Below are 16623 nucleotides of genomic sequence, written 5' to 3' on the forward strand. Positions count from 1 at the left end.
GAATACTGTTGAAAACAATAAAGCAACCAGCCAGCAATTACTGGACTCTAACATCTCAGTGTGATATCAAGATAAGCAGGCAGGGACTTCCCTGGTGGTCCAGTGGTTAAGGCTCCATGCTGTCAATGCAGAGGGCATGGGTTCGATCCCTGGTCAGGGAACTAAGATCCCACATGCCATGGGGCGTGGCCAAAAGATTTAAAAAAACAAAAGATAAGCAGACAGCTTAACAGAGAGATCAGGGAAAGACATAAAGAGAATTCTGCTAAAACCACTGTCATTCCAGAGTGACTGTGTACATGCCAAGATTGTGCCCTCTGAGGAGCCACAGCAGAGGCTTCACACTGTGAGGGAAATACACTTGACTGAAATAGTCCAGCCTAGCCACTAAACAAACACACACAAACAAAAACAAGCTCCAGGGACTTCCCTGGTGGTCCAGTGGCTAAGACTCAGTGCTCCCAATACAGGGGGCCCAGGTTCAATCCCTGGTCAGGGAACTAGATCCCACATGCATGCTGCAAGTAAGAAGTCTGCATGCCACAACAAAGATCCCGCATGCCACAGCTAAGACCTGGCACAGCCAAAATAAATAAATTAATTAATTAAATAAATATTAGGGGAAAAAAAAAAAAAGCCCCAGAAGGTAGTTGGGGGGGTGGGGGTGGGAATCAGTATCAAGAGTTGATAAAATATACTGTCTAAACATTTTAGTTTTCAACCACAACAACGAATTATGAGATAGGCAAAGAAATAGGAGACTATGACCCACACACAGGAAAAGAAACAGGCCCTGTGAGAGGGCTTAGATGGTGGAGTTAACAAAGACTTCAAAGTACTAGGTTCATAGTACTAAAAACAAAACATGCTTAAAGAAGTGAAAGAAGGTATGATGACAATGTCTAAAAAAATAAGAGACTATTGACAAAGAAAGAGAAATCATAAAAAAGAACCAAGTTAAAATCCTGTAGTTGAAAAGTCAACAACAGAAAAGAAACACTCATTAGAAGATCTCAACAGTAGACATAAATTAGCAGAAGAAAGACTACTTAAACATAGACTAATACAGAATATGTAATCCAAACAGAGAGAAAAAAGAATGAAGAAAATGCGGAGCTTCAGAGAAACGTGAACAGCGTTAAGCACACCAACACACACATGATGGGAGTACCCAAGTAAGGAAGAAAATGGAGCAAAAAGAGTATCTGAAGAAATAATGGCTGAAATTTCCCAAATTTGATGAAAAACATTAAACTAAACATCTAAGATGATCGACAAACTACAAGAAGGATAAATACAAAGAACTCCATACCCAGACACATCACAGTAAAAATAACGAAAGACAAAGGAAAAATCTTGAAAATAAGGGGGAAAAAACCACATATAAGGGAATCCCACTGAGATTAACAGCTGACTTATCATCAGAAGAAATGGAGGCCAAAAGGCAGTGGGATAATATATTCAAAGTGTTAAAAGAAAAAACTGTCAACTAAGAATCTTATAATCAACAAAACTATCTTTCAAATAATGAAGGCGAAATAAAGACACTTGCAGATAAACAAAGACTGAGGGAATTAGTTACCAGCAGACCAGCCTTACAAGAAATACTAAGAGAAGTTCTTCATAAGTAAAAGAGTGAACGCAGATGGCAATATGAACACATGCACACACACACACACAAGAACACCAGCAAAGGTAACTATGTAATTCTAAAAGACAGTATAAATGCATCTTTCTTCTCTTAACTAATTTAAAAAGCAATTGCATAGGACAATATGTACATAACTGTATTGACAACATATAGAAACATATTTGAAAATAACAGCACAAATTAAGTATGTGGGAACAAAGCTGTAATGGAATAAGAAAATGACACAACTAAAAACTCAGCAACAAATAAAGAGAATTAGAAATAGTAAATAAGGCTAATGTAACAAACTCTATACTTGCTCTCTCTCAGCTTCTTTGAAAAATAAAAAGTTATATATAGCAACAAATGTAACACCATATTGTTGTGTTTGTAACATACATAGATGTAAGATATTATAATAATAGCACAAAAAAGGGAAAGAGGAAACAGAGTTATAAGTAATGTTTCGGTACTTCACTGGAATTAATTTAGAATTAATCTGAAGCTGATTCTGAGAGCAACCACTAAGAAATAAATTTCTTTAGACACTGGAAAAAAATCACTAAAGTAATTAAAATGTTACACTAGAAAATATTCACTTAACAAAAAATAGTAAAAATAAAAAAGTCTGGGGGGACAGAGGAGCAAAAAGAAATGAGACAGAAAACAAAAAGTAAAATGACAGCTATAAATCCAACTATATAAATATTAACATTCAATATGAATGGATTAAACAGTCCAGTCAAAAGTCAGAGATTATCAAACTGGATAAAAAACAGATACATCACACTTTAGATTCAAGGATAAAAATAGGTTGGGGCTTCCCTGGTGGTGCAGTGGTTGAGGGTCCGCTTGCCGATGCAGGGGACACGGGTTCGTGCCCCGGTCCAGGAGGATCCCACGTGCCGCGGAGCAGCTGGGCCCGTGGGCCATGGCCACTGGGCCTGCGCATCCGGAGCCTGTGCTCCGCAGCAGGAGAGGCCACAACAGTGAGAGGCCCACGTACCACAAAAAAAAAAAAAAAAAAAAAAAAAAAGGGTTGAAAGTAAAAGGATAGAAAAAGAGTCAATCAATCAAGAATATGTAACAAGTATACACATTTATACACCTAACAACAGAGCCCAAAACACAAAGCAAAAACTATCCAATACCCAATAATGGATAGAACTAAGCATTATAACAAAAAGGAAGTAGAAGACTTTGAACAACTATTATCTAATGAGATCTAACAGACATCTATAGAATCTTCCACCCAACATCAGGATACATGTTCTTCTCAATTGCACATGGAACATTCTCCAGGAGAGACCACATGTGAGGCCATAAAACAAGCCTCAATGAATTAAAAGGACTGAAGTCATACAAAGTATGATCTCTGACCAAATGCAATGAAATTAGAAATTAACCATGGAAGGCCGTTTGAGAAATTCACAAATACATAGAAATTAAACAACACACGTCTAAATAACCAATGACTCAAAGAAGAAATCACAAAGGAATTTTTTTTTTTTTTTTTTTTTTTTTTGTAGTACGCGGGCCTCTCACTGTTGTGGCCTCTCCCGTTGTGGAGCACAGGCTCCAGACGCGCAGGCTCAGCGGCCATGGCTCATGGGCCCAGCCGCTCCACGGCACGTGGGATCTTCCCGGACCAGGGCACGAACCCATGTCCCCTGCATCGGCAGGTGGACTCTCAACCACTGCGCCACCAGGGAAGCCCCCACAAAGGAAATTTTAAAAATACTTTGAGATGAATGAAAATGAAAAAAACACAATACCAAAACTTACGGGATGATGCTAAAGCAGTGCTTAGAGGATTATTTATAGCTGCAAAAACCTATATTTAAAAATAAGAAAGATCTCAAATCAATAGCCTACTCTTCCATCCCAAAACACTAATAAAAAGGAGAGCAAATTAACCTAAAACAAGCAAAGAAAAGAAATAAAGATTAGCTACAAAGGAAATAGATGATAGAAAAACAATAGAGAAATATCAATGAAGCGAAAAGATGGTTCTTTGAAAAAATCAATAAAATTGACATTTAGCTAAATTGACCAAGAAAAAAACTCAAATTACTAAAAGTCAAGAATAAAAGAAGTCAGTATTACCAATCATACAGGAATAAACAAGGTTACAAAGGAATGCTATGAACAATTTTATACCAACAACGTGGTAACCTAGAAGAAATGGACAAATTTCTAGAACAACACAAACTACCGAAACTGGTGCAATAAGAAGAGAAAATCAGAACAGACCTATAACAAGAGATTGAATCAATAATCAAAAACCTTCCAAGAAAGAAAAGCTTTGGTGACAAATTCTACCATCTATTTAAAGAAAAATTAACACTATTCTTTCACAAACTCTTCCAAAAAGCGGAAGAGTAGGGACACTCCCTAATTCATTCTATGAGGCCAGCATTACTGATAACAAATCCAGATAAAGACATCATAAAAAAGAAAACTACACACCAATATTCCCTATGAATATATATGTAAAAATACTCAGTAAAATATTAGCAAACTGAATCCAACGTGTTAAAAGGCCAAATGGAATTTATCCCAGGAATCTAAGAGTTATTCAACATTAAAAAAAATAAATGTGATACACCACAAAAATAAAACAAAGGGAGAAATAAAAACACATTCATCTCAATTGAGGAACACTAACCAACTCATTCTATGAGGTATTATTCTCATGCCAAAACCAAAGACATCACCAGCAAATAAAAGACCAATATCTCGAGAATATACATGCAAAAATCCTATACAAAATACTAATAAATGGAATCCAGCAACATATAAAAATGATTATACACTATGACCAAGTGGGATTTATTCTGCAAACCCAAGGTTGGTTTACATCTGAAAATTAATTAATGTAAAACACCACTTTGATACAATAAGGGACAAAAGCTACATGATCATCTCAACAGAGGCAGAAAAAGCAACCGAAAAATTCAACGTTCCTTCATAATAAAAACACTCAACAAACTAGGACTAGAAGGGAACTTCCTCAACCTGAAAAACAGCATCTATGAAATTCCCATAGCAATATATGAGAGTGCCAGTTGTTCTACAACTTCACCAATACATGGTATGGTCAGTCTTTTATTTAGACAAGCCAATAGTGTGGTGGTTTACCCCGTAGTTTTCATTTGCATTTTTCTAACAACTAATGATGTTAATCTTCTTTCCATGTGCTTATTTGCTCTCTACATACCTCCTTTTGTGAAGTATCCATTCAAATCATTTACCCATTTTTTTAAACATATTTATTGGACTATAATTACTTTACAATGGTGTGTTAGTTTCTGCTTTATAACAAAGTGAATCAGCTAAACATATACATATATCTCCATATCTCCTCCCTCTTTCGTCTCCCTCCCACCCTCCCTGTCTCACCACTCTAGGTGGTCACAAAGCACTGAGCTGATCTCCCTGTGCTATGCGGCTGCTTCCCACTAGCTATCTATTTTACATTTGGATTTACCCATTTTTTAAATGAGTTGTTTGCTTTCTTATCCGTCAGTCTCAAAGACTTCTTTTATACATTCTGGATGCAATTTTTTTTTTTTTTTATCAGAGATGTGACTTGCAAATATTTTCTCCGTGTCTGTGGCCTGTCTTTTCATTAACAGTGTGTTTGAAGACCAGATGTTCTCAATTTTGATAAAGTCCAATTTATCAATTTTTTCTTTTATGTATTATGCTTTTGTAATAGTATCTAAGAAATCTTTGCCTAACCCAAAGTCACAAAAATTTTCCCCTGTAGTTTTTTAGTTTTTTAGTTTTTTAGTTTAGGAGTTTTATAGTTTCGCATTTAACGTTTAGGTTTATGATCCATTTTGAGTTAACTTTTAAATATGATGCAAAATACATTTAAAAGTTCATTATTTTCCATATAGATATCTGACGTTCCACTACTGTTATTTAAAAAGACTATCTTTTCCAATGAATTGCCTTTACATCTTTGCCAAAAATTAACTGACCATGTGTGTAAACCTATTTATGGAGTCTTCTCAGTTTCACTGATCTATTTGTCTAGCTTGATGCTAGTACCACACTGTCTTGATACTGTAGCTTTATAATAAATCTTAAAACCAGGTAATGTAAATTCTCCAACTTTTCATGTTTTTCTAAGTTACTTTGGCTATTCTAGGTCTTTTGCATTTCCATATGAACTTTAGAATCAGTTTGTCAATTTCTACCAAAAAAATTGCTGGATTTTTATTGGGATTGCCTTAAATCTAAAGACCAGTTTGGGGGAAATGACATCTTAACATTATTGAATCTTCTGATTCATGGATACAGCCTATGTGTACACTTATTTAGGTCCTCTTTAATTTCTATTAGCAATGTTTTATAGTTTTCAGGTAAAAATCTTTCACATTGTTTGCCATATTTATCCCTATGAATTTCATATTTTTTGATGCTATTAATTTTTTATTTCAATTTTTGATTGTTCATTGCTGGCACATAGAAATACAATTGATTTTTGCATACTGATTTGATGTCCTATACCCGTGCTAAACCCACTTAACAGTTCTAGTAGCTTTTCTATGCATTCCATAGGATTTTCTCTATAGATAATTACATTGTCTGTAAATAAAGATGATTTTCCAATCAAGATTTTTTTTCCTTATCTTATTATACTGGCTAGAACCTCTAGTACAGTGTTGAATAGAAGTTATGAGAATGAACATCCTTGCTTTATTCCTGATTTTAGGAGAAAAGCATTCAGCCTTTCACCGTTAAGTTTAATGTTAGCTACAGGTTTTTCATAGATGCCTTTTTTCAGGCTGAGGAATTTCCATTCCTCGTTTCTGAGGGTTTTTATCAGGAATGAATGTTAGATTTGTCAATGCTTTCTCTGCATCTATTAAGATGATCATATAATATTTTTTAGTTTAATATGAATTACGTCAGTTGGTTTTTCAAGTGTTAACCAGCATGCATTCTTGAAATAAATCCCATTTATTATTTTTATATATTGTGGATTTAATTTGCTAAAATTCTGTTTAATGTGTTTTAGTGTGTGTATTAATAATACTGGTGTATAGTTTCCTTTTCTAGAAATGTCTTTGTTTAGTTTTGGTATCAGGTTAATGTTGACCTCAAAAATTGAAGTTTATCAATTTTACTGATCTCAAAGAACCAGGTTTCAGTTTCACTGATTTTCTCAACTGTTTTTCTATTTCTTATTTCACTGATGTCCACTCTGATCATTATCATCTTTCTTTGGCTCTTTTGGATTTCATTTGCTCTTTTTCTTCTAGTTTCTTAACTTAGAAGATGAGGCCATTATTTTAAACCATTCTTTTCCAGTAGAGGTGTTTAGTGTATTTCTCTCTAATTATAGATTTAGCTGTATCCCACAAATTTTGATATGCTGTGTTTTCATTTTATTCGTTCAAAATACTTTCTAATTTCTCTTTCCATTTCTTCTTTCATCCATGGGTTATCTAGATGTGCGTTGTTCAGTGTTCAAATATTTGGGAATTTTCCAGATACTTTTCTACTGACTTCTAATTTAATTCCATTGTGGCCAAAGAACCACATCATATGCCAGGCCCTGTGAAAAGTGTATAATATGCTTCTCATTTAATCACCTGGCCTCCTCCAGGAAGACTGATCTGATAAAAAGTGAGTCAGGAAAAGGTCAGGCTGAAAAAAAATCTGCCACTAAGAAAAATAATATTAATAATAACTATAACAACATAAGCCTACATGCCAGCTAAAACTTAATTGAGAAATAACAACAAAAATTAATCTTAATGCTGAAATATTTATGGATGAACTGCTGTCTGGGATTTGCTTCAAAATAACCCAGGGTGAGGAAGAGTGGAAATGGAAAGAGATCAAATGAGACTGGCCAGGGGTTGAAATGAAGCTAGACGATAAATTCATGGGGTCCATTAGACTTTTATACTTTTTAAAACACTTAAATTTTCCCATAATGAAAGTTTTTTTTAAATTTAGTATTTGCATGTCACTCAGTGAAACCTTGGGAAAAGATAACAGTAGCTTAAATTGTTCAAGAGAAAAAACCACTAATAGTGCCTTCTACATGTGTGTGCAAAGAGTCTGCTTATAAATGAGAGATGACAAGTGTATATATAGGATAAGTATGAGTCAACATAGTTCGCTAAAAAGAAGAGTGTGGATTTCAACAAAGTGAGCAGGTTACAAAAATGTCCAGCAAAATAGAACAGAATGATAACACCATGAATACATATATTCTATTTGTGTCACAAGAATCTCTCAATATACAGTTGACTGTTGAACAATGAGGGGTTAGGGCCTCGGACCCTTCATGCAGTGAAAAATCCACATATAACCTATAGTCAGCTGTCCATACACTGGTTTCCTCCATATCCCAGGTTCCACATCCTCGGATTCAACCAACTGTGGATCGTGTAGTACCACGGTATTTGCTATTTAAAAAATTCCAGGTATAAGTGGATCGACAGTTTAAATCCATATTGTTCAAGAGCCAACTGTATTTCAAATTTTTCTTCTAAGTCAATTTCATCTGCTATCAAGGATACTGCCTAGCACATTTTCTCAAGAAGAAGCATCTCCTTCGTAACCAATACTATTTTCAAAAATGGACTGTTCTGATAACTATACCACATACTGTACTCTTTCAGTTTCACCACGCAGTGAGGAAAACAAAGCTTCCTTTTAGTCTATGATTTCTACTTTCATTACCAAATGCAGAGTTTTATGAAAAGAATTACATTGAAAAATTAAGAAAATGCACTAATTATTCTTATCATATCATAAATGGAACTTCATTTGACAAAAATATATCAGATGCCTACCACATGCTCCGTGTTAGGCATACAGCAGTAAACAAATAGGCAAGGTCTCTAAGGTCCTGAGCTTTCTGGGCATCTAAACACCTACCCCTCCCCTGTCTACAAATAAAGAATCAAGGTCCAGAGAAGTTAAATGATTTTTACCCATGACCTCACACTTCATCAGTGGTTAGACTAGGGTAAACCAAGAACCCAGGTCTCCGGATTATCAGAGCAAGGTGGATTTACATCATAACTTGAACTGGCTTCACTTTATACTACATCCTCAGTCCACAAAATATCCAGCGCTCCATTTCTAGGAATGTATCCTGAAGAAATAATAATGATTAAAGCCCAACGAGTCCCAAGTTCCCTAAGCGAATAATAATTTCATTATCATCACAGCGAAAAATGAAACCTTATGTTTAAAAGGCACTCATCCTTGAAGAAAGTGCCTAACGCTCTAATGGATCACTATAGTACCCGGCTAATATTCTATTAGGGCAGCAGGTATTCAGTCTGGAATATTCATTGTTCTTGTACTATTTTTAAAGGGTGGAGATTCTTTTTAAAATAAACTGCGAAATGCATGCAAAATTAATGAAACGTTCGTAAATAAGTAAAAGCTCCCCAGGCTTGCAGAGCGAGCGCACGGTCACATCAGCGCGTTCCCGAGCGTCAGCTCCTCCCCTCCAGCCCACGCTCCCTCCTCGCCCACTCTGGCCGCGCGGGAGGGGCGATAATGGTGCCGGCGTCTCCCGCTCAATTTCAATTCTCCCACGCCCTCGGCAGCCCAGCTCGCCAGGGTTTCCACCTGCGCGAGCGTCGGTACCTCGGTCACGCCGGCTGTCGGCACTTAACCTTCGCCTCCGCCACGCCCGCAGCCAAGCCGCCCCCGGCCCCTACACGATCCGAGAGCCAGGAAGCCCCAGACGCGTCCTCGAGACCCCAGGCCAGGGCCGGGACTGGACTGAGAAGGCGGGGCGGCGCCGCGGCTCCCGCGGTCAGAGGCGCCTTGGCAGCCACACCCTCCAGCTGCGCTGTGACAGCTCCCGCGGCTGCGGCGGGCCGCGCCGACAGGTGTAGCCTCCCGTGCCGCCCCGCCCCGGTCCCGGCTCAGGTCCCGGCCAGCCGCCCTGAAGCGCCCCAACCTGCCCGCCCGCCCCCTCGCGCACCACCTGTCTGGCCGCTCCGCGCGCCACCGGCGGCGGACGATCCGCCCGGCTCCCGACGAGCGGCCGGAGGGGGCAGCCCGACACCCCGGGAGGATGAGAGCTTTACCGGAGGGTGGGCCCCACGCAGGCGGTGTCGGTGCTCTGGATCTCCTGCAAGATCCGCTCGTGCTCCGGAACGGTGCCCAGACCTTCGCCGCTCTCCGCCATCTTGGCTGGAAGCTGAGAAGCCAGCGAGGCGCAGCGCCGCGAGAACCGCGGGGGCGAGCGGCCTGTGGCGCGAGCGCGAGGGGGCGGGGAAAGGGGCGGGGCGGGCGGGGTGGGGCGGGCAGCGCAGGGGCGCGCGGGTGGCGTGGGAGGCAGCGCGCGGGCCCGCGACCAGGTGTCGGGTCTCCACACCTGCGGGGAGGCCAAGGTACTGCCGGGGGCGGCGGGGAGTGGAGACGCATGACCTCCAGCTCTCGCTCGGCACTTGTCCCTAGTTGCTGTCTATTAACTGGCTGGGCTTTAACATAGATCCCTGTATTCTGTGTGCCCGACCCTCTGCTACGCGCTGGGGATACTTTAGTAATGAGGGAGGTCGACAATCTGTAATAAAAGCTACGGGAACGTTTAACAGGGAGGCCTGATGTACTACTCTGGGTGGTGGAGAGTCAGAGAAAGGAAACCGTGTACTCAAGAAAAGCAAAATGGTGTGTGGGAGTAAGATTTATTTTAGGAATGAGCCAGGAAGATCCCAGCTGGCGACTGCTCTGAATGGATTCCTGTCCCTGCCCGCGGGAAGTCCACAGAGGCCAGTCAACTTGGAAATAAATTATAAGCGCCAGAAAAAGTAAATGACGTAAAACTATGACACCTTATGGCAAAGATAAAAGTGCAATGTGTGATTTCATGCCAAAGTCCTAGAACCCAAGTGCCCCCAAGTTGCTGTGGCTGGGATAAGGCGTGGAAGCTCTAGAGAGCAGTGGGCATCAGCGAGATGGGAAAGAAAGGCAGGTGGCTTGGGCAAAGGTACTAGTGTAGAAGAGTTCTGTTTAGTGAAGTGTTTGTGGGACGCTGAGTAAAGCAGTTTGTCATGGTCAAAGCAGCGACTGAGAAGGTTAATCAGGAAGAGAGTACATACCTAGCCCTGAGGGACAAATATTTTCTGGTCTCCATTAATCCAGGGCTCTGAATGTCCCTTTGAGTCAACCAAGCTCTTTACTATACAGCTGTGTAACTCACTCCTTCAGTGAGCTTTTTCTCGAAGCTTTATACTACTTCCATCCTCCTCCCACAAAAATCCTGGGAGGTGATATTGCATAATAATTAAGAGCATGAGCTCTGAAGACTGGTGTCTTCAAGTTAATTCCCTGGTCCTTCACTCCACAGCTGGGTGACATTGTGCAAGAACCTAGTCCCTTTATAATTCAGTTTCCCCATCTGTAAATGACCATAATAGTACTGTCTGCTTCATTTTGCTGTCCCATGTTGTGTTAGCTTTCTATTATTGCTGGAACAAATTATCACAAACTTAGCTTAAAACAACTCAAATTTATTATGTTATAGTTCTGTAGGCTAGATGTCTAATATGGGTCTCACTGGGCTAAAATCAAGGTGTCAGCACAACTGTGCCCTTTCCAGAGGCTCTAGGGTAGAATTCATTTCCTTACCTATTTCAGCTTCTAGAGGCCTTCCACATTCCTTGGCCCATGGCCCCCTTCCTTAGTCTTTCAAGCCAGCAATATTGCATCTCTCTGACCATTCTTCTGTAGTCACATCTCCCTTTGACTCTGACCTAGGCTAGAAAAGATTCTCTGCTTTTAAGGACCCATGGCATTAGGTTTGACACAACCCCGTAATTCTGGATAATCTTCTATCTCAAGGTCTTAACGTTAATCACATCTGCAATATCCCTTTTGTCATGTGAGGTAATATATTTGCAGATTCCAGGGATTAGGATATGAACATTGTGGGGGAACCATTATTCTGCCTGCCACACTCAGTAAGGGCCCAATAAACATTACTAACATATATAAATGTCCTCCTTCCTGTTGTGAAATTTCTGCCCTCCTTGGAAACTTCAACTCAGATTTATCTCCTTCATAAAGATTTCCCTAATGAATCACAACCTTCTCCACTGACACTAGATTCAATGTAGCACATATATCCGTTCCACCAACAACTGTTTTAAGAGTTTGCACTTGTTTTGATTAGTTCCTTTTTATAATTTGAATTTTGTTTGTTCTGTACAGTTGACCCCCAGGGAACTGAAACACGGCTGACCTCAGTGCACACTGGCTTGGAAGACTAAGGAAGCTCTGCTACATCCAAATACTTATTCTACCAAGAAACCCTATCACAAGCTTGTTTCCACTGTCTTGATGGTACAAGAGAATCCACATCTTCTCTGGGTAATCTCACTTCCACAAGCTGTGAAAATATACAGAAAAAAAAAAAAGAAATCCCTTCCCAAGTCCACCAGCATTTTCACACCATGTTAAGGTCCTTAAGTTCAGAGATGACTTTTTTTTTAATTTTGCAATTTCTTATAGTTCCTCATAGAGTCCTGCACATGGCTGAGAGAAAGTTGGAAGGTCTTCAAACCAGACAATGCTCAAGTTCTGAAGCCATTGGAAAGAGTTCAGGATGAGTTAGAAAGGAGCATTCCAAACAGGTCTGAGTAGGTAGGAGTTTAATTAATCCATTATTGGTAACAATTAGGAATTCAAACAATATCAAATTGTAAAAAGTTTCTTCAAACTTGCTCTTTATATGTTGACATTAAATGTAACATCTCATAATATTGTGTATTCAGTTGCCTTAATAGAAATCTGCAGCACAAACAAAACATTACCTCAAACTCCCTGATGTTCACTTTTATCAGGAGCTTCAATGCAAGAAATGATATTTATGGACTTTTGTCAGAGGATATAAACTTCATCCATTCCTCTGGTTATTTAAAATTTTATCCTTGGATGGAGCCAAATACCTGTACCTAGACCCTAGTGTTTTGGCCCTTCATACCACTGTTTTTCACTGAGTAGTAAAAAACTGAATTTTTTTCTTAGCAGACTGTGTCCTCCATTGCTGAGGCACCACCACCTGGTGTTAGCACATCTGAAATGCAGGTTCAGCTCTTGAGAGGGGAAAATAAGTCTTTTGAAAATTGAACCTGAAACCCTAGCATAAGATCCGAGAACAAATTTTTACTGTCCTACAAAGTGAACAGAGAGCCAGTTCTCTCTGCAGGAAATGGCAGGCTATCTTAGCTCAGACGATGAGCAGGACCAGAATGCACCGTTCTGAAGCGTAAAGCAAGGTGAGGAGACATATGGCACAAGCCAGCTTCTTATTTGGCAATGCCCCATACTCGTGGGGCATTCCTTTCTGGAGTGTTCATTACCCAGACCTTTTCCCCTTCTCTTCTCCAACCCTGGTGCCTTCTATCTAAACCCAGCTCCAAATGCCCGTGCCCTGGGAAGCCAGCCCTGCTTACATACTCCTCACTCCTGGCCTGTTTCAACACCTGCCCATAGACATTACCTCAACGTTAAGTGGCAGTATCTTCCCCTCAAGTCAAGATGGAAGGAAGTCCATATACCACTTCTCCTTCTGAAACAGCTCTTGCTGGTTCCCTCTGTGGCTTCTGACAGTTCCGTTAGTACCTGAAGTTTTTGCTAAGAATTTAAAGCTAAATGTCCTCAATAGCTAACTATGTAAATTTTAATTATGGACGTAGCTATAACAAACACATTTATGTGAAAAAAGGCCTAAAGTGCTACATTTCTAAAAGCCTCCAAAATGAAGAATTTCAGCTATAGGCCAAAATAAAAACCATAATAGCTATTTACTGAGCACTATTTGCTAAGCCCTTTATATTATCTAATTTAATCTTTAATAATTTAATTCATAATTTTTTTGGTAATTAAATTAATACTAATTTTACTAAAATCTAATTTCACCCTCTAGGGTACTTTTGCTATCTCCAATTTAATTTGAAGAAACTGAGACTTAGAGAGATTAGGTCACTTGTCCAAAGCCACACAGCTAGTGAGTTGGAGAAGATGGAGCTAGTAAGCTGTTCCTGTTTTTCCTGTTAATAAAAAAAATCAGATAAGAAGACTGTTCCGATGTTGTTTTACCCAGGGAATAAATGACTTAGTCTGGTCTGAAGAGGTTGGGGGCAGTAGGGCACACTGGAAGACTGCACATGCATGTTGAGTTCTTTTGGGGGCAGTAGATATTGACTTCCAGAGATCCACCCAAAATCTCTTATCAGGACTCCCGGGAGGGAAAAGATGTATCAGGAAGACTGACAGAGCAGGAGACTGGCAGAGCAAGAGACGCGCTCTGTGTCTGGCAGGAAACTAACCAGCAAAGTAAGGGTTTAACCTGTAGATAAAATCTTAACCATTAACGACTTATACTTTGAGCCGCTTGTCTACAGACTAATAAACAATCTTGGGAAAGCCCCTCCGTCAGAAGGAGGCCGTAGAATGCCGCTGCCCAGGTCTGGCATTTAAATGTTTGGGTTCAAATTCCAGTTCATCTCTTACTAGATGTGGGGCCTCGGTAGAGTGACTTAACTTGTCTAAGCCTCAGTTTCTTCAAGTGTGAATTGGGAGCAATAATAGTCCCTAGCTCACCAAGTGGTGTGGAGATTAAAGGAGATAATATATGTATAATGTTGCATGAGCATTGGAGACGAGGATTATCCAACATTTGTTATTAAATCAGGAAGCCCAGAATTTAGCTTCCTCTTTGGTAAAATAAAAATAAAAACCAGACACAATATTGTTCTTTTTTTCTAACTATTAACAAAATAGCCTAATTTTTTATCAGCATTCTCTGAACCTGAACCTCATTTTTTTTTTCTGAATGCTCGATGGGAGGAAACTGCCTGATAGCTGTTCCTGTTGTGGCTGGGGAACCAGGGCCCTGTCTCTGGGTTAGACCCTTGGTTCTGGATCCACTTTAGTGAGCCCTCCGGATCTCGCTTTAAGTCAAGGGTCTCTTCATTGTCCTTGGAGGCACACACATCATGGTGCCGAACAATCAGCGAGTCTGTCTGCATTTCCAGGCATGGGACAATGTCTGTATAGTTTACTACCAGCCCAGTTAGTATTTGTTAAATAAATAATCCACGTGCAAATACTTCTCGTGTTAAGCTTAATGTTGTAAAAGCATGTTTCATGAGGTAGGGTACAGCCCTACAGAAAGATTCCCTTTCTCACTCCTAGGAACCCTATAGCAGACTTCCAGATCTTTATCCTCTCAAGACTTTGCTAATATCATTCAGATGTTTCTTAAAGAGTTTAAGAGCCTTTGTTATATAATTGCAGAACTTTATCAAAATGTAGAGTACAGGCAGCCTTTATATATTGGCTCTTATCAACTAACCCTTCCCTGTGCCTCTTAGCCACTCTTTGGGACTGTCTTGTCCGCGGCTTTCCTCCAGCTTCTACCTTGTTGGTGCAGTGACCCCAGGTGGCCATAGTCTGTAAGTGCAAGAGAACGTGAACAAAGCCCAGCCAGGCCTGGGAGGATTCCTGCTGCAAAACTGTGTCCAGGAATCTGTTCCATATCCCACAGGGGAGAACAATAGAAGGAAATCTGAAATTGAAGCCAAATAAAATCAGTTTTTCTGAAATACGGGCCAGTCCTCAAAGAAGTTCAAAAGTAATTAGCCCCAGGTTCTCTTCATTCAACAACTGCTTTTATTGAACGCCTGCTGTGTGCCAGGTTCTGTGCTGAGCTCTCAGAGCTGGCTCATCCACGCGGGGCCTAAGAAGTTGCTCTTGGGTTAATGCTCTGCCATCACCATCTTGTAATTCTTAATAATTTTTTGAACAAGGAGGACTGCATTTTCATTTTGCATTGGTCCTGTAAATTGTATCACTGGTCCTGCCCTCAGAACGATGTCCTGAAAGCACCATTACATTGCTCATCCCAAAGCTGAACATTTTAAAGTCCACTAAGCAATTAAAGAGCAACAGTATTTTCTCTGAATTCCATTGTCTCCTTCCTCTCCCCACGGCACCCCAGCGCCAGCTTATGACACCATTTTCTCTTCTCTTTCCTCTTTCTTTCCTCCTCATTGTTGGCTTTTTATTCCTCACTCTTTCCCCACTTAGCTTTTCTTTATTGCCTTTCGCCCTCTCTCCCTCTCTTCTCACTCGTCCTATTTTTTTTCTTCTCTCAGCAAAAAAGGATTTAGAAATGTAACTAATGTAATGTAATGAAATGTTAATAAAGATAATAATAGCTGACATTTACTCCCTGGCCCTCCCTTTTGTAAAATAGGATCCCTGGACCTCCCTATCCTTCACCCTGATTTGTTATCCTTCATAGCATTTATTACCGCTTTTTAATTTATTTTTAGCTCTTCACTAAAATGCCAGCTGCCTGTGAGCAGGGAGTTTCCAGGTCTCTTGATGTTGCTATATCAACAAGACCATTGCCCATCCTCCACCACTGCCTGCCACATTGGAGATGCTCCATAAATATTTACTTAATGAATGAATGAGCATTTGCTATGTATGAGCCACTACATTAAATACACATAACGCCTAATTCATATAAACCTTTCAGTAGTTCTATTAGTAAGTTGCATAGAGGCAAAATTTGAACACATGTCCTTCTGGCTCCAGAGCCCATTCATTTAACCACTAAATAAACAGAACTGTCTCCCTGCTTGGAATACTTAGTTCCCAACATAAAAAAAATGGTTTTTTTAACTTCTCTCTAGTGTTCCACTGAAGATCAAGCAGCTAATGGTATTATTTAAGTGTTCAGTGCAAATGTGGCAACTACACAGCCCACCGTCATCAGGGACCCCAGGCTTTCCTGAGGTGCTGCAGACGTGGCAGGCCTCAGTCATGATTAGGCCCACAGTTCTTCCTGGATTCCATTTTATACCCACAGCATGCTGCACACTACACCACTCCCATGAGAGATTAAATGAGGTCATGATATTACATTAGCATCAAATATAAGAATTAGTAAATAGGATTTTGAAAAGGGATACCTCTCTCCCCTG

The 16623-nt window shown here is 40.0% G+C and overlaps 1 protein-coding gene across 9 annotated transcripts in view; it reads right to left on the reverse strand.

Annotated features, from left to right (window-relative positions):
• Positions 1-9850, reverse strand: part of EXOC6 (exocyst complex component 6) — a 187754-nt gene extending 177904 nt beyond the window's left edge. For 5 of the 9 annotated variants that reach the window (XR_012326988.1, XM_073794185.1, XM_033841469.2 and 2 more), the window contains exon 1: positions 9712-9832. Coding sequence is in view for 2 of the 9 variants with exons in the window: in XM_019939640.3 (XP_019795199.2) it covers positions 9712-9812 (101 nt within the window). In the remaining 7 variants the exon portion in view is untranslated. Of the gene's footprint in view, positions 1-9262; positions 9406-9608 lie in introns of those variants that run through there. The other 4 variants (XM_019939640.3, XM_073794184.1, XM_073794188.1 and 1 more) reach the window with 3 other exon arrangements.
• Positions 9851-16623: the final 6773 nt, after the last annotated feature.

This window comes from Tursiops truncatus, chromosome 16, assembly GCF_011762595.2.
Source record: "Tursiops truncatus isolate mTurTru1 chromosome 16, mTurTru1.mat.Y, whole genome shotgun sequence".
NCBI lineage: Eukaryota > Metazoa > Chordata > Mammalia > Artiodactyla > Delphinidae > Tursiops > Tursiops truncatus.